This window comes from Coregonus clupeaformis, chromosome 3 (assembly GCF_020615455.1).
Source record: "Coregonus clupeaformis isolate EN_2021a chromosome 3, ASM2061545v1, whole genome shotgun sequence".
Taxonomy (NCBI): Eukaryota; Metazoa; Chordata; class Actinopteri; order Salmoniformes; family Salmonidae; genus Coregonus; species Coregonus clupeaformis.
The window spans coordinates 20,356,656-20,381,058 of record NC_059194.1 but is presented as its reverse complement, the minus strand read 5'-3'; the positions used below and the strand labels follow the sequence as shown (position 1 = coordinate 20,381,058).

Sequence of the window (24,403 nt, the reverse complement as noted above, 5' to 3'; positions counted from 1 at the left end):
ATTAAAATGCAAATCAATTTATAACATTTCTGACATGTGTTTTTCTGGATTTCTTTGTTGTTATTCTGTCTCTCACTGTTCAAATTAACTTACCATTAAAATTATAGACTGATCATTTCTTTGTCAGTGGGCAATCGTACAAAATCAGCAGGGGATCAAATACTTTTTTCCCCTCACTGTAGCTAGCCTAGCTAGCTAAATTAGCTAAACAACGACAGCTAATCTTTGACAAAAAAAATAGAATAGGTTTTACAATCGTAGATCTATTGTATCTACCTACCTGACCTTCCTACCTGGCTGTCCCGTGTTGTGAGCTTTTTTCACTCTTAGTGGCTGCATTGCCTACACTTAGGTCACACAGGGAGGAAGGATGGGCATGTTGGAGCCTTCCATTCCACTGCATGAGGGGCTCTGAGCCCTTCCATTTAGACTTTGGCTGTCTGAAGTCAACTCATACTTCATAGCTGCTTCTGGATCTCTTCTGCCCTGGTGCTGTTCTTCCCTGGTCCTACCGGTTTCTGGTCCAGTCCCCAAGGTAAAGAGTTTTAAAGAGGGATTGAGAGTGAGCCTACCCCAAGAGACAGTGTGGACAGATAATCACGTGTTATCTTAAATGGAGACCTACGTAACCAGACCTGGACACTGGATCACCTTGTACACCAGAGACTTGGGAGGCTATCTACTTGGCTCTCACTGCAGCCTAAAAACTTATCATTGATGTATGACTAAAATAAATTAAAATCAGCTATTTATGTGAAGGGATTTGAATAAATAGTTTCCTCATTCACAGTGGATAGCATTTAACCAATGTCTAATGCAGGGTCTGAATGTACTCTAATTCAAAGAAACAAGGGGGTTTCAAGAAGCCTTGCACATATTAAATTGTTAGAGGGCAGGCTCCAGTCAATGTCCTTGAACAGTTTTAGTTATTAAAAGTTGAAGGCGTTTTAGAAATTATTTTGGAAAGAAATATGATCAGTGAACATAAAACACATTCTCTCCTCTGGTAGAAAACATGGTTATCTATACCTTACATTGCATGTATCACATTTTAGTCATTATTATTCCAAACAAAAATGACAAAAGTTAAAAAAGAAACAAGTGGAGACTTATATTTTTATTAATTCTGACGTACACTGCTGTCAATTAGAAAAGTATGAGGGTTACACAGTTCAAGCTACTTCCATGTCTTATCTTGTGCAAACACTAGATGGTATGTAGGAGAGGTCTTGGAAAGGAACAATATTCAAAAGAAGAAACCTCCAAATGCAGGAAAAAAATTAATGCATTTAAACCTATGAGTTGATAACTTTTGTAGTATTTATTGATTTCCCAGCTTCATACAAACTGGATGTTGAGGCATAAACAGTACATTTCAACAAAAATATAACCAATATTTACAAATATTGTATTAAAAATACAAAAAAACAACCGATACTTACTCCACCAATTGTCTTTTTAAAAGACATACAGGTCAAAGTAGTACAAGAAAGTATGAGAAATCATCACCAGTTAAATATACACTTCTCAATTGACATCACATCAAACCGAGTAGCAGTTCTACCACTACAATTATCTTTATGCTTGTACATTGTTGTGCAACGTTTAGTTTTTCGTAATAGGACTTGGCCTGCTAAAGAGTTGAAGGAAAGTGAATGATGATGATGCATGTCACCACTGAATTACAAACGCATTAGACAATCTATCGGCAGGCATTAAAAAAAAAACATTAACAAAAGACCTGACAAATGATTATAGTGTAGTGACAGACCACAGTGAAAAACACTGCACTCGTTTATTTCTACTTCTCAGTCTATGGTTTCTAACTACTGATCAATGTGATCAGCACAACTCAGTGATAAAAGAAACAAGTCAAAGTGACACTTTCACAATTTGAGTACTAATAATTCTGATTAGCAGCCTTCAAAGTTAATTATTTCATCTAGGTAAGTTCCCCACCGGAGTCAAAAAACAATAAACATATTAAATAATTTTCTTCAGTCAATTCCAATGATGTTGAGAAATGGTGGAAAACAGGTTGTTCTACGCTAGCATTACCTAGTCATATACACATCCACTGATCTTGATGCCTGTAACAGTGGAGGACTTCTCCAACTGGCTTTGCAATGAAGAGGAAGGGATGTATCCAACAGCAAGTTTGGAGAGAAGGTGTATTTTAGTTCATTCTCGTGTATTCTAGTTCAGTCTTAAAGGGCAATCCTTAGTTGAAACAATAAAGTGTTCGCCCCACCTCTGTTTTGGTAAAAAGCTGAGGGGTGGGCCTGGAGAAATGTAACGGCTCTCAAATTCATAGACGGAGCTATGGATGCAAGGACTGCTAGTTTTAAGCATGTTTTTGAGGCTATACAATGTATGTTTACAATTACAAACATTAAAGTAAAACAAGATTCTATTTTGGGGTATGATGGAGTTTGACAGTTGAACTAAGCTGAGGCATTTATAAGTTATATTCTTCAAGAATCAATAGGTATATATTATTAATTTATAAGTCCAAAAATGGAGGTAGCCGCAGCAGATTGCCCCTTTAAATGTTTGACAGAACCCAGGGAAAGAGTTTGTCTATGCAGCACCACTGAAAGACCTGAGACTCCATTCACCTGTATAGGATTCAAGCCCTGTTCTGCCTTTGGGGTGCATAACTAAAACGCGTCTCTTTCAACATCACAACCCATTAGGGAGAAGACTAAGCCAATATAAATATCCTGTAGTTGTCCAAAACAATACTGTCTAAATATAGAATGAATATAAGACACCAGGTGACCTTCCAGGTTAAAACCTGGATGTTCCTATTAGCGGATTCATTGCTAAATATACAAGCTGAAAATGTTCCAGTCTCCGAAAGACTACAACTTGTGTGGGGTCGGTGCTTCGGGCTCTGTCCCCGTCCCTCCCCCAAGGCAGGCTTTTTTGAAAGGGAGACGGACACTAACAACACAATCCTTTGGGCAAAACTGAAAGAATTGACCAGACTACAATGGCTTCAAGTGATTCCTCTCATCAACACGAATTCGAAGATGGAGCATTTTCTTTAGCTACATGGTGACATTCAACCATACCTGTTTCAACCGGAATACAGCGAAGAGGATTCAAAACAAAGAGTTGGATTTAGCTAGAAGCTCAGCTACAGCCGATGCCAGCACCAAGTGGGCAGATGACAAATACGGTGGCTAGCTAAGTAAGTAAGCCACCTAGCTAGCTAGCTAACTTTAGTTTATCTACTGAAACCCATATTGTGTATTGCTGACTAACATATTACTGTGTTACAGTGGGGGGGGGGGGAAATCGCTAACTTAGGTAGGTTAGGCTAGCTAGCTAGCCTAGTCTAGCTAGATAAGTTAGCTAAACAACTATAGGCAGCCATATCTATGACTAAAAATAGAAGAGGTTTTACAATCGGAGATGGGACCGACCGGCCTGCCAGGTAGGTTCGGCTGTTGCCTCTTTATTTTGGCCACTGCTACGCTCCACACCTTTAAACCTGCACATTACTGTATATGACCTAGAACTGAAGATGTGGCCGTATCGGAAAGACACCGATATCCAGGCCAGGGTTGTACTAAAACCTAATGTTGTACTGAAAAGTGCTGAAGCCAAACTGCCAGTGTGTCAGTACATTAGATTATGAAGGTGCATGTTGGTCACACCAAATGCCATGATGGTTACCCCAAATGCCATGATGGTTACCCCAAATGCCATGATGGTTACCCCAAATGACATGATGGTTACCCCAAATGACATGATGGTTACCCCAAATGACATGTTGGGTTCCCAAATGACATGTTGGTTACCCCAACTGATTTATCTCATTGTGACTGTCCAGTTAGAAGTGGGGTGGAGACACCACTAGGTCATGTCTAATATGTGAATGACCAGATAATACTGTAATTGTGGAATAAAACACTATTTTTTACAGATTTGTTATTCCGAGTCCAGAGATATGAGACTTGGGTATAGTCTCTTTTACCCCCAGAGTGCAATAGTTCTGGAAAGAATACCCCCAAAAAACTAGAAGGAATTTGAAAATCCTTAAGAGTTCAAAATTGATCAAATGTTCTTAAAAAAAAAAAAAAAAAACATTGTCCGGTTTGTTCACGTTTTATTAAGTAGAAAAAGAAAAAGTGCAGACAAAGCTCAACACGTCATGATGCTGTGTGTAAAGCGAAGTGGGGTTGGGATACGGTGATAATAGTCTTGAAAAGCTGTTCCAGGACAGCTGTGTGTTTGTGTGAGCGTTGTTGTCACGCATCGCCGTGTGTTTTTCCAGCAAAACAGTTAGACTTATTTTTCTTTTTTCCAGGCATGTCTTTCTTTTTCCATCTCTCCTTCTTCTTCACAGTATTTTTTCAAGCAGGTTATTCAACCCCCCATAACGCTTTAAGGCAGGGGAGGGAGATGAACAAAGGAGTCCACCAATCAGGAGGGAGAGTCCGACGGAGGAGGCAGGCACGTACTGGATTGGTTTGTCTGTCCATCAATCAGTCAGTGTCTTTTGATCTGGCTCCATGGAAGCGACTTAAAGTCATCCAGCAGAAGACCGTTCTCTCTCAGACTGCTGATACCTGTTCATCCTCTGAAGAGAGAAAGAAAAAAAATAGCAATGTTGGTTACCAAGATGGTAAAACCCTGTGAAAGAATTAGAGGCAGAAAGCCCCCACAACATCACTAACTGGCCTCTATGTGAACTTACCATACCATGATTTACTATCAAAACTGAACAATATGCCTATTAACGACAAACAATGTTAAAAGTGAGAAAAACACTGCTGGGGATGGAGGAGCATGTGTGCAAGCATAGTCAAATTTTTTGTTTGTTTTTTTAAATGGGTGAGCAAACCTACAGTAACAACTTGTGCCCCCAGATGAATGCCATTCGACACAGAGAGTGAGGCGCTAACGCCTGATGAGCTTTAGTCCAAGCATGAGGACTTCATGCACATGAGATGCCGTGGTGGGTTTGTGCTAGCCTGGTCCCAGATCGGTTTGTTTGGTCTTGACATCTCCTCAATGCCCATTCCCCATAGGAGTTGGCAAGACAGTACAAACAGATCTGGGACCAGGCTAGATTTGCGGTGGATATGAGGGTAGTCCGTGTTGTTCCTGGTGGGCATGCAGGTTATCGTTGGTATAAATCAGTCATTTACCTCAGCCTGGGGAGGGGGGATAGGGGAGGGGGGGGAGCTGCCCTTTAACCCGTACACTCATCTCAGGGCCTGGTTGTCTCTGGTGTTGTGTGTGCCACTGTCTTCCTCAGAGCGACTAGTTTGGGAGACAAGGACTCACCCTCCTCTTCCTCCTCTGGCTCTTCGTCCTCGCCTGGCGAGTGGGTGCGGTGGAGCCCATGGCGCTTTGTGGTTCCGGAACCTGGGTGTTGTTGGACCTGGTGGTGGTGCTGGGAGTCAGGCGACTGGGTGACCATGCGCGAGCGCTGCAGGGCCGTGGTGTAGTCGGGCGGGCGGCGGCCAGAGTGGGACGGGGCCGTGGGCGGGGGTGGCGACTGCGTCTGGCCCTCACTGAAGTCAGAGATTGTCAGGGCGGTGTAGCCCGGCGGGGTGGGAGGGGGCTCGCGGTAACGGCTCTCCTTTCGTGCTAAGGGGGGTGAAAGATGGTGGGGTAAAATGCAATTAATACTTTACGCATCTGCGCCACACACTTCATCCAGAAAAAGTGTTGGCATGGAGATCTACATGCGGACATAATTCAGCTGACATGCACTTCTCTCCAAGGATGTACGCAAATCGTAAAAAGCATGAATGCAAAAATGAATACGCATGTGAGCAGGGTTTGGCATTTTCAGAACATTCTCAAATCCGACCTTTCACCAGGACCCTGTTTATTTGTTGAGGAACAGGTATGGACACCATAACATTAGGAACAGGTATGGACACCATAACATTAGGAACAGGTATGGACACCATAACATTAGGAACAGGTATGGACACTATAACATTAGCCTATGAGGACAGCTAAACCCTTCCATCAACACAACAGACAAACAACATTTTCAGACGTCAACTCACTGATAAGACCCTTATTGCCGGCGGTGATGGGTGACGGCGATGGCCTCCCGTGCTGCTTGGCCTCGTCAGACCCCATGGACGTGATACTACTCGTCTCCGGGTCAGCGTTCACGTCCTTCCCGCCTCGCCGTTTAATCGTGCCCGTGTCACCCTCTGAGTCCTCGCCCCAGTACGCCGCAGAGGAAGATGAAGAAGAGGCCGATGCCCAGCTCCCTCTAGCCTGAGACACCCACAGTCCAGAGGGGCCCCCTAGTAACGCTTCAGGCCCCCCGGGAGGGTGGACACCCACGCTGACCACACCGCCAGGTCCGAAGGCCTCCCAGCTGCGTCCCTGCTGCATGGTCTGGATGTTGTCATGGGAGCCCGAGGAGCACGAAGTCCAGGAGCCGCGACCACTGTCGGCGGCGTCCAGGGAGACACGGTCTCCTTGGTCCTGGGTCAGCTCCTCAGAGCTGGGAGAGACAACCGTAGCACAGGTATACAGGCCCCGGCAGTCCTGCATGGATGAGTAGGAACTGTTTGTGGGGGGGGGGGGTCAGAGGGTTAGAGATTAGAGACAAGCTATACCTTTGCAATGGGTTTTCCACTCAAGTGGAAAAATAAAGGGTTGGGATTGGAACTATTTCTTTTTCAATTTTTGAAGCTCATTTAAAGCTCATCACTGTAATTAGCTTTTAAAATAGGATGTGTACCAAGTACTACATTTTCAAGTTAAACACCACTTAACAATTTTAGAACTTGGGTAAACTATCCCTTTAAACAACGTTTTTGGGATGATGGTCATTAGAAATAGGCAGTGTTGGTTCATACCTGAGGCTGTACTGGTCCGGGTCTGTCGTAGCCCTCCTCTCCAGACGCACCCCTCCAGCGTGGGGGTCTCCAACACCTCCGGAGTGCCTGAGACCCCTCCTCTCCTCCTGGGCCATGTCGAAGGAGGAGTTGCTGACCAGGCTGGAGCGTGACGAGATCTCGCTGTGACCTGAGTCTGAGTAGGTGTCTCCTGTTCTGGGGTAGCCTGGAGAGAGTAGGGGGTTGGGACATTAACTGACTGATCAATCATTATTAAACCCTTTTCACATCAGCAGCTGTCACAAAGTGCTAAATTATTCCAATCTACTAGTCCAGGGGTTGTGTTCAGGGGGTTGCATCGTTCAGAACCTCCTAACATGGATTTTACAGCAGGCTGGATAAGAGAACACATAGGCCTAGAGAAACTTCTCTTTCTACCTGCACCTCGAAAACAAAACCTCTAACCTCTCAAATCACTACCGTCACACCAGATAACTTACAGCTTTAACACGGTCATACTGTGACCTACTAGTAAATGAGAAAAATAAGATTCAAAGAAGCCACTACACAAGCCTACAACCACCTAGAATCACCTAATCAGCCTAATAAAAGGTTAGGGGAAATACACAGCAACCTTACAACAAAACTCAGAACGTGCTTGGGGCAGCAATCCAATTCAAAAAATGAAGATCCTCACACCTTTAGCTTGGACTCACATCTCAAAGCCAGAAATCTCATCAAATTACTCTGCTCTCTAACATTCTAACATCTAACAAGTCATCGTAAATGGAGTCTTCTGTGACATTAAATCATTGGCAAACCAACCGCGAGCTACCACTCAGAAAATGGAGGACTGCTCTTCCAAGTCAGATGGCCTAGCATCAAGTCAGTTCCTGAAACCCATCCAATAATGAAAGGAATTAGTTTTTCCCCGGTGGACCGAAGGGCTTCTACTGGCTTCTAAACACACGGACATGAATCAAGCGGAGTAGTGGATGTCGGTGAAGCAGGAGCATCTGAGCCCATCTATCTTCTGAAGCGACTGTCATACTACTAGACATCACAGCAGCAGCTCCGCTACTAAGACAAGTGGGGCGACAGACACAAGCCCTCAGGACCCCCTATATACACTGAACAAAAATATAAATGCAACATGTTAAGTGTTGGTCCCATGTTTCATGAGCTGAAATAAAAGATCACAGAATTTATTTATTTTTCTCTAAAATTTTGTGCACAAGAGAGCATTTCTCCTTTGAAAGATAATCCATCCACCTGACAGGTGTGGCATATCAAGAAGCTGATTTAACAACATGATCATTACACAGGTGCACCTTGTGCTGGGGACAATAAAAGGCCACTCTAAAATGTGCAGTTTTGTCACATAACACAATGCCACAGATGTCTCAAGTTTTGAGGGAGTGTGCAAATTGGCATGCTGACTGCAGGAATGTCCACCAGAGCTGTTGCCAGATAATTTAATGTTAATTTCTCTACCATAAGCCGCCTCCAACATTGTTTCCGAGAATTTGTCTGTATGTCCAACCTGCCTCAACTGCAGACCATGTTGGCGTTGTGTGGGCGAGCGGTTTGCTGATGTCAGCGTTGAGAAGAGAGTGCCCTATGGTGGCGGTGGGGTTATGGTATGGGCAGGCATAAACTACGGACAACAAACACAGTTGCATTTTATCAATGGCAATTTGAATGCACAAAAATACTGTGATGAGATCCTGAGGCCCATTGTGAGGCCCATTTTTTAAAAGGTATCTGTGACCAACAGATGCATATTTGTATTCCCAGTCATGTGACATCCATAGATTAGGGCCTAATTTATTTATTTCAAATGACTGATTTCCTCATATGAACTGTAACTCAGTAAAATCAATGACATTATTGCATGTTGCGGTTTTTTTTTTGTTCAGTATATACAGTGCATTCGGAAAGTATTCAGACCCCTTGACTTTTTCCACATTTTGTTACGTTACAACCTTATTCTAAAATTGATTAAATTGTTTTTTTCCTCATCAATCTACACACAATACCCCATAATGACAAAGTAAAAACAGGTTTTTAGACATTTTAGGAACAAATAAATAAAATAAAACTGAAATAACATTTACATAAGTATTCAGACCCTTTACTCAGTACTTTGTTGAAGCACCTTTGGCAGCGATTACAGCCTCAAGTCTTCTTGGGTATGATGCAACAAGCTTGGAAAACCTGTTCTGCAGATCCTCTCAAGCTCTGTCAGGTTGGATGTGGAGCGTTGCTGCACAGATATTTTCAGGTCTCTCCAGAGATGTTCGATCATGTTCAAGTCCGGGCTCTGGCTGGGCCACTCTAGGACATTCAGAGATTTGTCACTCCTGCGTTGTCTTGGCTGTGTGCTTAGGGTTGTTGTCCTGTCAGAAGGTGAACCTTCGCCCCAGGTTGAGGTCCTGAGCACTCTGGAGCAGGTTTTCATCAAGGATCTTTCTGTATTTTACTCTGTTAATCTTTCCCTCAATCCTAACTAGTCTCCCAGGCCCTGCCACTGAAAAACATCCCCACAACATGATGCTGCCACCAACATGCTTCACCGTAGGGATGGTGCCTGGTTTCCTCCAGACGTGACGCTTCCCATTCAGGCTAATGAGTTCAACCTTGGTTTTTGTCAGACCAGAGAATCTTGTTTCTCATGGTCTAAGAGTACTTTAGGTGCCTTTTGGCAAACTCCAAGTGGGCTGTCATGTGCCTTTTACTGAGGAGTCGTTTCGTCTGGCCAATCTACCTTAAAGGCCTGATTGGTAGAGTGCTGCAGAGATTGTTGTCCTTCTGGAAGGTTCTCCCATCTCCACAGATGGAGCTCTGTCAGAGTGACCATCAGGTTCTTGATCACCTCCCTTCCCCAGAGCTGTGCCTCGACACAATCATGTCCCGGAGCTCTACGGACAATTCCTTCGACCTCATGGCTTGGTTTTGCTCTGACATGCACTGTCAAATGTGGAACCATATATAGACATGTGTGTGCCTTTCCAAATCATGTCCAATCAATTGAATTTACCACAGGTGGACTCCAATCAAGTTGTAGCAACAACTCAAGGATGATCAATGGAAACAGGATGCACCTGAGCTCAATTTCGAGTCTCATAGCAAAGGGTCTGAATACTTATGTAAATAAGCTATTTCAGTTTTTAAATTGAAAACATTTCTAAAAACCAGTTTCTGCTTTGTCATTATGAGGATTTTTTTTTCTTAATTCATTTTAGAATAAGGCTGTAACGTAACAAAATGTGGAAAAAGTAAAGGGGTCTGAATACTTTCCGAATGCACTGTATACAGGTCCAACCACTTCGTCTTCGTAAGATCCAACTGGGTCGTGTTCATTAGGGCATGCAACGTAAAACATTTAAAAACATTTTGCAATGGAAAATGAAAATGAGTTTCTTAGTTTCAAGTTTCAATGTCACACGCACAAGTACAGTGAAACCCAACAATGCAATAATCAATAACAATGTATTACTAGAAAAAAGCACACGAGGAATAAGAAATATGAACTACACAAAGTAAGCAAGCATACTATATACAGGAAATATCTAAAAAGTCAGTTCCAATACCATATTTACATGTGCAGGGATACTGGAGTGATGGAGGTAGATATGTATAGGGATAAGGGGAGTAGCCAACAGATAAACAGAGTAGTAGCAGCAGCTCGTATGTGAGTGAGTCAGTATAAATATACAGTACCAGTCAAAAGTTTGGACACCTACTAATTCCAGGGCTTTTCTTTATTTTTACACTTTTTGGGTTACTACATGATTCCATATGTGTTATTTCATAGTTTTGATGTCTTCACTATTATTCTACAATGTAGAAAATATTGAAAAAAACAAAGAAAAACCCTGGAATGAGTAGGTGTGTCCAAACTTTTGACTGGTACTGTATGTCCATGTTATGTGTGAGTGAGCAAATGATGGAGTGTTTGTGTGTGTTGGAGTGACAGTCTGTGTGAGTGTGTAGGGCCCTGTGAGTGTACATAAAGACAGTGCAAATACTGAAATAAAAGGTAAATAAAGATACAAGGTAAACACAGTCCGTGTAGCCATTTTGTTAGCTATTTATCAGTTGTATTGCATGGGGACAGAAGCTGTTCAAGAGCCTGTTGGTGTCAGACTTGATGCACCGGTACCTCTTGCCATGCGGCAGCAGAGAAAATAGTCTATGGCTTGGGTGGTTGGGGTCTTTGACGATTTTCCGGGCCTTCTTTTCTTATTGGACAGGTCTAGGTAGTTCCTATCTGTATCAATCTGTTTTACTCCATTTGTTGCCTAATGAACGTGACCCTGATTTGTTACTTAATCAATAATGTAATATTAGTCATCTTCAGTTAAGACTTGGTTGGAATTGAACAACAAATACCCTGCATGTTTAGGGGGGCATCATTAGGGGCACCCCAAAATGTGTTTTAGGCCAGCAGCATCTAGGTCTAGGGCCGGTCTGGGGCAGTCCCAGTTTACCTGTGGCTGTCTGTTTACTGGTCAAGGTAACCTTCCGGAAACTTTGGCCCTTCAGTGTCCTGAGCCCTGCGTGCGGCAAGGCAAAGAGACATCACACACAGATAGGACACAGGACAGCATCACAGTATGTAAGGAGTGAGGTAGTTGGGATGGGAGGTAGGTAGGGGTGATTGATAGCTGATTCCAATATGGAACAGTGTAGACTAGGTGGTCTAGGCTCAGAACGACAAAAGGGAGCCCTTTACATAGCCCTTCTCCCCTTGTCTATAGGCTGAGGTTGGACTGATGGGATTATTTAGTTTACCCTTCTTGGGCGAGCTCTGTGGGGAGGTGGGTGGGGAGGAGAGCTGCGAGGAGGTGCTGGATACTGTGTCCTCCGTCTGACGCTTGTGACGCTCGCTGGCCTCCTCCGACAGTGACAGGATCTTCTTCAACGACTGAGGGGAACTTGTGCCTTCAAAACAAAACCATAGCCAAAATTAGCGTTGTGGAGAGAACGTCAATGGTGGGGTTTTAAACGTAGCCATAGCCTACATTGTCTGGTGAGTTTTTAATCCTCACTTGGCCATATGGCCTCTAGGTGGTGCTCAAATCACAGTCAAATGAGAGGTAGTACTACAGAGGTTTTATCTATTGTCTGAGAATTTAAACGGATGGAGCAAAGCAAACTTGGCAGAGTGGATACTACTGTATCAACACAGTGAAGCACAACTACATGAGCTAATGTCTCCCTCCACTGGAGGTTCTTCCAAGAAATAGTTCCCACTTCCCACAGTGTACTTTAATCCCCTCTGAGCTACACTTAAAGATGGAATCCACAGTAGCCACCCCACCACCGCTGGCCGCCCCACCACCGTTGTTATCATTTTTGTTGTTGAACTGAGGAGCGTCGTGCAGCATGGTAAAAAATAAATGCAGTACATATTGTGTTCTTCTACCACGCGTGCAATAATGTCTGAGGGGAAAAAACTGTTAGTAGTTTACAGTAACTTCTTTGTTGTTATAATATCACATTAAGGATTCCAGCTTTAACCCTCAACCTAATCCATGTTTGGAGTAGGATAAAAACTTCAGCAAAGGCAGGTTTCCCAGATGCAGATTAATCCTTAGAATATCCATTGACAGTGTGTTTTAGTTCAGGAATAAACTTTATCCGGGTCTTTGGGAAACCTGCTCATAGTGTCTAAGCTAGCGTAATGCCACAATAGAAGCAACATTGTGATGAGGTACATTTTACCTGAAACTGAAATTAATGTGTTTTCCTGAAAGCGAATGTCGGAAAGAAACAATGTTCTAAAACGTGCATATATGCATCAAGTATATTTTCCCCCTTAACTTGTTCTTACCGAATGGTGGCAGGTCCTTGACGGGTACTTTCTTGCGGGAGGGGTAGAGGGCCACGGCGGGCACCTGAAGGGCCTGGTTTCCCTTCTGCAGCTGGCCCCTCTGCTGGCTGGCAGCCCTGGACACCACCGGAGACGTGTCTGGCCTCTTACTGCCACCAGCATTCTTGGGCACTGAGAAATGGTTGAAGGAGAATGTGGTACGTTAACAATCAATACTACCAGTGAGAAACCGAGTGTTGCTGCTGAGCCAAAATGGCCACCTGGACAATTTGTGTTTGTACCAACAGCATTCATGTGTGCATCAATCACGTGTTGATGGAGGGCTCATATTGCAGTTAGAGATCGCAAGTGTGTGTGTGTGTACACAGCATGCATGTACCCTATTCTAGCCCGCACTAAGTGTGAGACAGAACACAAGCAAGTGTGTGTTGTCCACAGCATGTACTCTCTCCACCACTTACGTGTGTTGATGGAGGGCTCACACTGCAGCGAGAGGGTCTGCAGCGCCTCCTCGTTGGTTTCCAGGCTGAGGTTGGACAGGAACTGCTTGACCCTGCGGGCCATCTGGGCATCCTCGTACAGCTTCTTGGCATTCAGGAAGGAGCTCCGCCTCACCCGCTTCTTGTGCCCGCCCGTCTGGGTGACGTCTAGCACCGCCGCGTTGGCACTGCCCTGGCTAAGAGAACTGGTCACACGTGCGCACACACACACACACACACACACACACACACACACAGAGGGGAGAGAGAGACCACCATCAGACTATGACCGTGTGTGTACTACTATCTAGGTAACTGTGTGTATACTACTATCTAGGTAACTGCGTGTGTACTACTATCTAGGTAACTGTGTGTATACTACTATCTAGGTAACTGCGTGTGTACTACTATCTAGGTAACTGCGTGTGTACTACTATCTAGGTAACTGTGTGTGTACTACTATCTAGGTAACTGTGTGTGTACTACTATCTAGGTAACTGTGTGTGTACTACTATCTAGGTAACTGTGTGTGTACTACTATCTAGGTAACTGTGTGTGTACTACTATCTAGGTAACTGTGTGTACTACTATCTAGGTAACTGTGTGTGTACTACTATCTAGGTAACTGTGTGTGTACTACTATCTAGGTAACTGTGTGTGTACTACTATCTAGGTAACTGTGTGTGTACTACTATCTAGGTAACTGTGTGTGTGGGTACTATTCCTAGAAGGTAGTTGAGAGGAGGGTCGTTTGAGTGGCAGACATGCAGAGACTGAGGCTTTGGGGGCATTCCTCTCAGCTCCAGAACATTCCATGCATTCCAAGGAAGAAGGGGAGGGAATAGGGCCAGGGGGTCAATCAGTCAGGAAACAGGGGATGTGTGTTTGTTGGGGGTTCAAATAGTGATAGATAGTCATAGTTAACATTTCTGTGGTCTAAAACCAAGGTAGCTGTAGTGAAACGCCTTTTCATAAGAACCTATGGTACATCCAGAGTACATGTATAGTGTGGTGGAATTGAACACAATGACTGTTCTGTATACTACCTCCTTGGCCACTGATGTAGACCAGGGGTTCCCAAACTCGGTCCTGGGGCCCCCCCTGGGTGCACGTTTTGGGTTTTAACCTAGCACTACACAGCTTTCAAATAACCAAACTTTGATGATGAGTTGGTTATTTGAATCAGCTGTGTAGTGCAAGGGCAAAAACATAATTTGTCAAACTCTAATGTAAAGCATGACGAGTTTGGCTGTAATTGTAGCACACTATAGACTTTCATGTTGAAGAAGATATTCTTAGTCTGGAGGCTGATACACAGAATAAATCCACACCATGACAAACTGATAGAACTGAAAACAAGATGGAAGTTGGCATGCTGTTTTTGGTAAGTAGATGGGAAGACACAAAGTAATCACTTTTGCTAGTTCATGGATTGTGAATTGCATTATGAATTGAATGGGATGCAAATCGCTCTATCAGTTTTAATGAGTCATTGCAAAATATTTTGGGCATAAAAAAAGTGTGACTTCAAACTAGCAAAAGTCATGTTCATTTCCTTTTCTAAAGAAAGTTTTACCAGAGCCAAGCAGTGTTAGAAGGGTATCAAACCAAACGGGTTTGTCAAATCAGCACTAAATAACAGGTTAGTCAAATCAGCACTAAATAAGTGGTTAGTCAAATCAGCATTAAACCAAACAAACAAGGCGTCAGAAATGAGGGAGAGAGAGAGAGCACAAATTGGGCAGAATAAAAAAGCATGGAAAAATCGTAGGTCACCAAAACTTACCCTAAACTCCTCCATTTCTTCTTCCTAGAAGGGATAGCCATGAACAGTGAAGCGTGGAGGGCAAAGAGTGGACGGAGAGAGGGAAAGAGAGAGAAAGAAAGAGGGAGACAAGCTTAGACAGGATAGACCACTAAGAGACACCAAGATGAGCAAGGTTACCAGAGGCCCACAATAGAGAGAAAGAGAGACAAACACTGATAACAACCACAGACACCCAAAAGTCACATGGCAGCATGGTGGACATGCAAAGTCACACACACACTTTCACATGATCACTGTGTGGTTTCACATGAGCACCGTGTGGTTTGACATGAGCACCGTGTGGTTTGACATGAGCACCGTGTGGTTTGACATGAGCACCGTGTGGTTTGACATGAGCACCGTGTGGTTTGACATGAGCACCGTGTGGTTTCACATGAGCACCGTGTGGTTTCACATGAGCACCGTGTGGTTTCACATGAGCACCGTGTGGTTTCACATGAGCACCGTGTGGTTTCACATGAGCACCGTGTGGTTTCACATGAGCACCGTGTGGTTTCTACGCTAACAATAAGTAGACAGTACAGGAAACAGCTGGGTTGCCTGGAGAAACGGTTGCTCAAGAGAAAAGCGTGGATGCAGGTAATATCGACAATCTACATGTGAACAATCAATCATCGACAATCTACAGTGATTTGATTGGACCTAAAGGGGATGGTGAAGTGTTGTTGGTCTTCTGGGAATATTGGATTTCCGCGTTTTTCCCGATGTTACCTGGTTCTGAACATGAGCGCTGGGTCCATGTTGACGGAGGCCATTCTACCCACGTGGCGGATCTCTTTGGCGATCATCCGCAGCTTCTCAAAGTTCACCAGGCCATCCACTTTAGAGTCGTTGCCTGGGGAAAGACAAGAGAGACTATTAGTTATAACAGATTGATTAAGATGCCTTATAGTACAATATTAATGCAATATTGGCATACAATCTAATTTAGTGCAACATTGTATAAAAAAATGGGGGACCCAGCCAAATTTAATTTGTCACATGCGCCGAATACAACAGGTGTAGACTTTACCGTGAAATGCTTACTTACAAGCCCTTAACCAACAATGCAGTTTTAAGAAAAATAAGAGTTAAGAAAATATTTACTAAATAAATTCAAGTTTAAAAAAGTAACACAATAAAATAACAATAATGAGGCTATATACAGGGGGTAATGTGTTAATGTGCGGGGGTACAGGTTAGTCAAGGTAATATGTACATGTAGGTTGGGATAAAGTGACTATGCATAGATAATAAACAGAGTAGCGGGGGGGGGCTAGCCATTTCATTAACTGTTCAGCAGTCTTATGGCTTAGAGGTAGAAGCTGTTAAGGAGCCTTTTGGACCTAGACTTGGCACTCCGGTACTGCTTGCCGTGCAGTAGCAGATAGAACAGTCTATGACTAGGGTGGCTGGAGTCTTTGACCATTTTTAGGGCCTTCCTCTGGCACCACCTGGTATAGAGGTCCTGGATGGCAGGAAGCTTGGCCCCAGTGAGGTACTGGGCCATACACACTACCCTCTGTACCGCCTTGCGGTCGGATGCCAAGCAGTTTCCATACCAGTTGCCATACCAGGCAGTGATACAACCAGTCAGGATGCTCTCAATGGTGCAGCTGTAGACATTTTTGAGGATCTGAGGACCCATGCTAAATATTTTCTCCTGAGGGGGAATAGGCGACATAGTGGAAAGGGAAGGGGAGTGGTTGCCTCTTTTGTTCTCTTTTGCTCCTCAAGTAAGGGGGGAGGCCAATGACAGAGGGCACCATCAGACCAACTCCTTGAATGACCTACTACATGAAGTTTGCAGTTGCCCACCAAAAAAATTATATACATTTTTTACCCTTCAGTGTGTGTACATTACTGTATTTATACGTGGGATATTGTTTTTCAACACGAAAAGTTCAAAAATAGCTGGAGTGAGACGGATTTCATTCTGGGTTCCAAGATTAATGTTTTGAACACATTTTGTGATCCAAAATGACTAGGTGTGTGGCTGCCTACCTTCGTGCAGGAAGGTGAGGTCCTTCTTGATGACGGGGAACAGGGGGATGATGGGTGGCTGGAGGTTCTGGTTGTTGAGCACGTTGCGGTACTTGGCCATGTTCCTGGATGGATCAAACAGTTCTTGCAGGTCCCCAAACAGCTTCTCGTACTTACTGGGCAGCTTCTCCCACGTGCCCCGAAGTCTAGATACTGGGGCCAGGTTCAGACCACTGTTGGGGGGAGGACGACAGAAAGACAGTGAAGTTAGAATACTGATACTGTAGAGAAGGGGGCAAACTCTGGTTCCAGGCTTTTGTTCCAACTCTACACCTGATTCAGCTAATTGAATTTCAGTGGGCAGCTGTTCAGTAGAATCAGGTGTGCCAGATTATGTTTGGAGTGAAAGCCTGCATGCCTAACTGCTGGATTTGGTGTAAAACTCTTCCAAATCGGTTTAACCAATCTACATCACAACAATACAACATGGCCGCCGGGTGTCCTCTCGTCCTCGTCCTCTCCCACCTCACCTAATGATGGAGAACATGGAGTTGAAGTTCTTGCACTCTCTACAATGGAGAGCTATCTTGATAAAATGCTTGACCGTCTTCATGCGCTTGAGCTGGTTGGGCTCCCGGGTCACCTCCGATGCCACCCAGAAAGTCTCTTGGTTGATGATCTCTTCGAAGCGCTTGAGGCAAAACGAGCCCGTCTTAGACTTGAGCTTGAATAGGTCGTCGATGTACTCAGTGGGCTCGATGGCGCAGAAGAGTTCGAAGGCGCGCATGGAGAGCTGCGTGGCTACTTCTACAGTGGACAGCTGGAGGAGGGAGATCTGGCCTTCACGAAGGAGGTCCTGGGCGTCCTCGTCTGAACAGAGGGTCTCTGTCTCCATGTTGCTCTTCAGGTAGTATCTAGAGAGAGGGGAAGAGCAGGGAGTTCCTTTAGTATTCACTCACATACACACACGTACTCTATTGTACATAAATAAATGGTCTATCTCCATGTTGTTCCTCCAGTAGAATCTTCTCAACACAAAGCACATATTCAAAATAAGTGTTTTTGTTGTTAGAGTTATTCATCAAGTTGAGTAACTATTAACAAACACCTGATGTACTGTGACTTGAGGAAAAATAATAAGAGGGGGTGAATATAGTGACCAATTGTGCTAATATGTGTATTTTTTTGCGTTATTTGTAACTTATTTTGTACATAATGTTCCTGCCACCGTCTCTTACGACCGAAAAGAGCTTCTGGATATCAGGACAGCGATTACGCACCTCGTACTGGACAAATATTTTTTCTTCAACGAGTCGGACGCGAAGGATTTACTTCAGACACCCGACAAGGCCCAAATCCCTGTCAATCACAGGAGAAAGATACGGAGATATAGGGGACGTAGGTCGGGGTGCCTTGTAAGGATCCGACGACGAGTGGGTCATCTGCCTCTTCCATCAGTCCTATTAGCCAACGTACAATCATTTGATAACAAAATTGACGAGCTACGATCACGAATATCCTACTAACGGGACATAAAAACTGTAATATCTTATGTTTCACTGAGTCGTGGCTGAACGACGACATGGATAACATACAGCTGGCGGGGTTTACGCTGCATCGGCAAGATAGAACAACGGCCTCCGGTAAGACAAGGGGTGGCAGTCTGTGTATATTTGTAAACAACAGCTGGTGCACAAAATTTTATATTAAGGAAGTCTCTAGGTATTGCTCGCCTGAGGTAGAGTATCTCATGATAAGCTGTAGACCACACTATTTATTTATATTTTTTGTAGCTATCTATTTACCACCACAAACCGATGCTGGCACTAAGACTGCACTCAATGAGCTGTATAAGGCCATAAGCAAACAGGAAAACACTCATCCAGAGGCAGCACTCCTAGTGGCCAGGGACTTTAATGCAGGTAAACTTAATTCCGTTCTACCTAATTTCTACCAGCATGTTAAATATGCAACCAGAGGAAAACAAACTCTAGATCAACTTTACTCCACACAAAGAGACGCGTAAAAAGCTCTCCTACGCCCTCCATTTCGCAAATCTGACCATAAATATATCCTCCTGATTCCTGCTTACAAGCAAAAAATAAAGCAGGAAGCACCAGTCACTTGATCAATAAAGAAGTGGTCAGATGACGCAGATGCTAAGCTACAGGACTGTTTTACTAGCACAGACTGGAATATGTTCCGAGATTCTTCTGAAGGCATTGAGGAGTACACCACATCAATCACTGGCTTCATCAATAAGTGCATCGATGACGTCGTCCCCACACCTCGTGGAGTTGCAATGATCATGAGAACGGTGAGGAATCAGCCCAGAACTACACAGGAGAACTGTCAATGATCTCAAGGCAGCTGGGACCATAGTCACCAAGAAAACAATTGGTAACACACTACGCCATGAAGGACTGAAATCCTGCACCGCCCGCAAGGTCCCCCTGCTCAAGAAAGCACATATACAGGCCCGTCTGAAGTTTGCCAATGAACATCTGAATGATTCAGAGGAGAACTGGGTGAAAGTGTTGTGGTCAGATGATGCCAAAGAGCTCGATTTTGGTCTCAACTCAACTCGACGTGTTTGAAGGAGGAGGAATGCTGCCTATGACCCCAAGAACACCATCCCCACTGTCAAACATGGAGGTGGAAACATTATGCTTTGGGGGTGTTTTTCTGCTAAGGGGACAGGACAACTTCACTGCATCAAAGGGACGATGGACGGGGCCATGTACCGTCAAATCTTGGGTGAGAACCTCCTTCCCTCAGCCGGGGCATTGAAAATGGGTAGTGGATGGGTATTCCAGCATGACAATGACCCAAAACACACGGCCAAGGCAACAAAGGAGTGGCTCAAGAAGAAGCACATTAAGGTCCTGGAGTGGCCTAGCCAGTCTCCAGACCTTAATCCCATAGAACATCTGTGGAGGGAGCTGAAGGTTCGAGTTGCCAAACGTCAGGCTCGAAACCTTAATGACTTGGAGAAGATCTGCAAAGAGGAGTGGGACAAAATCCCTCCTGAGTTGTGCGCAAACCTGGTGGCCAACTACAAGAAACATCTGACCTCTGTGATTGCCAACAAGGGTTTTGCCACCAAGTACTAAGTCATGTTTTGCAGAGGGGTCAAATACCTATTTCCCTCATTAAAATGCAAATCAATTTATAACATTTTTGACATGCGTTTTTCTGGATTTTTTTGTTGTTATTCTGTCTCTCACTGTTCAAATAAACCTACCATTAAAATTATAGTCTGATCATGTCTTTGTCAGTGGGCAAACGTACAAAATCAGCAGGGGATCAAATACTTTTTTCCCCTCATTGTACGTGAGAATGCTATTCATTGACTACAGCTCAGCGTTCAACACCATAGTGCCCTCAAAGCTCATCACTATGCTATAGACCCTGGGACTAAACACCTCCCTCTGCAACTGGATCCTGGACTTCCTGACGGGCCAACGCCAGGTGGTAAGGGTAGGTAACAACACATCTGCCACGCTGATCCTCAACACGGGGGCCCCTCAGGGTTGCGTGCTCAGTCCCCTCCTGTACTCCCTGTTCACCCATGACTGCATGGCCAGGCACGACTACAACACCATCATTAAGTTTGCAGACGACACAACAGTGGTAGGCCTGATCACCGACAACGATGAGACAGCCTATAGGGAGGAGGTCAGAGACCTGGCCGTGTGGTGCCAGGATAACAACCTCTCCCTCAACGTGATCAAGACAAAGGAGATGATTGTGGACTACAGGAAAAGCAGGACCGAGCACGCCCCCATTCTCATCAAGCTGTAGTGGAGCAGGTTGAGAGCTTCAAGTTCCTTGGTGTACACATCACCAACAAACTATCATGGTCAAACACACCAAGACAGTCGTGAAGAGGGCACGACAAAGCCTTTTCCCCCTCAGGAGACTGAAAAGATTTGGCATAGGTCCTCAGATCCTCAAAAAGTTATACAGCTGCACCATCGAGAGCATCCTGACTGGTTGCATCACTGCCTGGTATGGCAACTGCTCGGCCTCCGACCGCAAGGCACTACAGAGGGTAGTGCATACGGCCCAGTACATCACTGGGGCCAAGCTTCCTGCCATCCTGGACCTCTATACCAGGCGGTGTCAGAGGAAGGCCCTAAAAATTGTCAAAGATTCCAGCCACCCTAGTCATAGACTTTTCTCTCTGCTACCGCACGGCAAGCGGTACAGGAGCGCCACGTCTAGGTCCAAAAGGCTTCTTAACAGCTTCTACCCCCAAGCCATAAAACTACCCCCAAGCCATAAGCTAATCAAATGGCTACCCGGACTATTTGCATTGTCCCCCCAACCCACCCCCTCTTTTACGCTGCTGCTACTCTCTGTTTATTACATATGCATAGTCACTTTAACTATACCTACATGTACATATTACCTCAATTACCTCGACTAACCGGTGCCCCCGCACATTGACTCTGTACCGGTACCCCCTGAATATAGCATCGCTACTGTTATTTTTACTGTTATTCTACTGCTTTTATTTTTTACTTATCTATTGTTTACTTAACACTTATTTTTCTTAAAACTGCATTGTTGGTTAAGGGCCTGTGTAAGTAAGCATTTCACTGTTGTATTCAGTGCATATGACAAATAAAATGTGATTTGATTAATATAGGAATGGTCAGGAGAACGTCAGCACAAGAGGAGAGGGGGACTTGAGAGTGTTTGCTATCTCTTGAAAAAGAGATGGGACTAACCTGTATAAAAATGTAATCAATAAATCCAGTCCTTACCTGCCACTGAGCTGTATCCTGTCAGCCAGCTTGGACAGCTGCTCCGGGAGCCGGCGTTGCTTGATGACACCCTCCGGCGTGATGGACACCTCACACAGCGAATAGGCTTCGGGCGCTGCGGTCAGGGCGAACTCCCGGATGGCCTGGGCCACCACCTCTTTGGCCGTGGTGTCCTTACCGATCATGATGTATCGACTCTGCTGGTCTGCCTTGAACACCCGCAGCACCTGGTCTGACATGTCTGGATGGGGGAGGATAGAGGTACAACGTCAACACAACATTGGACAAACATTAGGAGCGGAATCCTCATTTTGGATATGGAGATAACTTAATTAAATAGGAATTACCCACACAATTATCTCATGTCAGAATTTAGCAATTTCGTCATGGACAGTCACATCATTCAAGTACCATTGCTTTTTTTACCCAAGGTTACAAAATCATGGCATCTCCACAAGAAATGTATTGAATTCACCATACCACCCCAATCACGAGTGAAAACACACCAATATGAGAATGAATGGGTCAATGCTAGCTGCTCACCCTCTGTCAAAAGTTTACAGGATTGATTAGTTTCAAACTGTACTCCAAACGTTTCAACAAAAGGACAACAACTGATGTCTGCTAGAAGCCAAGCTGACATGCTCAATGATATGTTTGTGTAACTCATTTAGCTGACTAGAACACTGAATGACAGAGGGGCTGACTGACAGCATTGGCAAGGACATGATTGTGCTTTCTACAGCCCAGTTAGATTCAGGCCTATGTAACCCATTAAAACACACTGATTTGCAGTCTGCTGTTAACAAGACCAACAAGCCCAGACCATAACCACAGTTAGAAAAAGTTAACCCTCAAGACCCCAGATTTAGAAACACCATAGGAAGCTTGTGAAAGAAACAGCAGTTCGCTTGCAAAGATGACAAGCGTTGCATGGGCAGAGCAAAAGCAGACAGATACTCACTTGTCACGACAGGGGCTGAAGGAAGTGTGTGTGTGTGTGGGAGAACATTAAAGGGTGTGTCAAACATCTGGCAAAGAATGTCCCCGGTTAACAATGTATGAAAATAGACTGCTTCAAGAATGCTGAAGACAGCCAAGTGGTGCTTATAGATGTGTAATGTATGGTTTGTAATATACAGTTGTATATTAAAGATTCAAAGAGTAGTGTGTCTCTTTGTCCTCACCAGGCTGGTTGTTGAAGTCCAGGATGCGGTGGGACTGCAGCAGGTCAGGGTTGCTGGACGACAGGCTGCCGCTGACTGGCAGCGCGGCCGGAATCTGTTTGGACTGCTTCAGGCCCACGATGCTGTCGTCCTGCGACTGGCCTACACCCACGTCACTACGGAAACACAGAGGGAGAGAGGGGTTGGAAGCAGTTCCACTTTCAGAGGATAGAGGACAATGTAACGTATATCAGTAATAGAGGTTACACTGCTCAATACATCTTCATAAGAGGAGGTTACACTGCTCAATACATCTTCATAAGAGGAGGTTACACTGCTCAATACATCTTCATAAGAGGTTACACTGCTCAATACATCTTCATAAGAGGAGGTTACACTGCTCAATACATCTTCATAAGAGGAGGTTACACTGCTCAATACATCTTCATAAGAGGAGGTTACACTGCTTAATACATCTTCATAAGAGGAGGTTACACTGCTCAATACATCTTCATAAGAGGAGGTTACACTGCTCAATACATCTTCATAAGAGGAGGTTACACTGCTCAATACATCTTCATAAGAGGTTACACTGCTCAATACATCTTCATAAGAGGAGGTTACACTGCTCAATACATCTTCATAAGAGGAGGTTACACTGCTCAATGCATTATCAATACAACACAGAAAACAGTAATAAGTCAAACCCATTTATTCCACACTCCCCTCCTCTAACTTTGAAGCAACCTTTTCCCTTGGTCTCTGGCTTCTCTTACTTGTATGGTTTTGGGGGCAGGATGCTGGTGAGTGTCTTGTCAAAGATCTTCTTGAGCTTGTTCCTTCCTCCCACCGTGTTGGCCTTGGCCTTCTTACTGGCCTTCTCCAGGCCCATCACCTGCATTGAGAAGGAGACGGGACACCATTAGGTTAGGCGTTAGGAACGTCTTTACTAAGATAAAAACAGGGACATTTTCATTAGGGCACACCACAACAAAATGTTTTGCAACAGAAAATTAAAACAAGCATTTCTGATTGGACAATGTCAGGTAGTCCCTTCCTGCTTCAGTCTGTTTTCTTCTGTTTGGTGCCTAATGAATACGTCCCTGATAACATACACAAAGCATTATGGGCACGGTAGTCCATTATACTACATCACCTGCTCAACATCCACTGCCAGGTCAGGGATGGAGTAGCGCGAGCCCTTCTTGATGTCCCCGATCTTGGGCAGGTGTGCCGGGGCGCCATTCTTGCGGTCCACCTCTGGCAGCTCCTCACCTTCTGCCTCTTGGTCGTGCTCTGGCCGTGCTAGGAGCTCCTTGAACACTGGGTGGATGAAAAGGGGGGGGGGGACGCATTAGCATTTCTTAATTACAACAGTAGCTAAAAATTGGGAAAAGTCTGTCCATAATAAAGTGCTGCTCTGCCTTCTTAACAACACTGTCAACAAGGCAGGTCCTACAGGCCCTAGTTTAGAAGCACCTGGACTACTGTTCAGTCGTGTGGTCAGGTGCCACAAAGAGGGACTTAGGA

The 24,403-nt window shown here is 44.6% G+C and overlaps 1 protein-coding gene across 5 annotated transcripts in view; it reads right to left on the bottom strand.

Annotated features, from left to right (window-relative positions):
* Positions 1-1,102: 1,102 nt before the first annotated feature.
* LOC121541384 (rap guanine nucleotide exchange factor 2) overlaps positions 1,103-24,403 on the bottom strand; it is a 148,830-nt gene continuing 125,529 nt past the window's right edge. For 3 of the 5 annotated variants that reach the window (XM_041850370.2, XM_041850380.2, XM_041850395.2), the window contains 15 exons: positions 24,030-24,196; positions 23,650-23,768; positions 22,895-23,049; positions 21,708-21,948; positions 17,466-17,849; positions 16,957-17,168; positions 15,685-15,808; positions 14,932-14,955; positions 13,128-13,351; positions 12,667-12,837; positions 11,625-11,774; positions 6,849-7,053; positions 6,039-6,553; positions 5,302-5,607; positions 1,103-4,591 (listed from right to left, as the gene is read on the bottom strand). In XM_041850370.2, coding sequence (XP_041706304.1) covers positions 4,566-4,591; positions 5,302-5,607; positions 6,039-6,553; positions 6,849-7,053; positions 11,625-11,774; positions 12,667-12,837; positions 13,128-13,351; positions 14,932-14,955; positions 15,685-15,808; positions 16,957-17,168; positions 17,466-17,849; positions 21,708-21,948; positions 22,895-23,049; positions 23,650-23,768; positions 24,030-24,196 — 3,023 coding nt within the window. In that variant the 3' untranslated portion in view covers positions 1,103-4,565. Of the gene's footprint in view, positions 4,592-5,301; positions 5,608-6,038; positions 6,554-6,848; positions 7,054-11,320; positions 11,387-11,624; positions 11,775-12,666; positions 12,838-13,127; positions 13,352-14,931; positions 14,956-15,684; positions 15,809-16,956; positions 17,169-17,465; positions 17,850-21,707; positions 21,949-22,894; positions 23,050-23,649; positions 23,769-24,029; positions 24,197-24,403 lie in introns of all 5 variants that reach the window. The other 2 variants (XM_041850364.2, XM_041850388.2) reach the window with 1 other exon arrangement.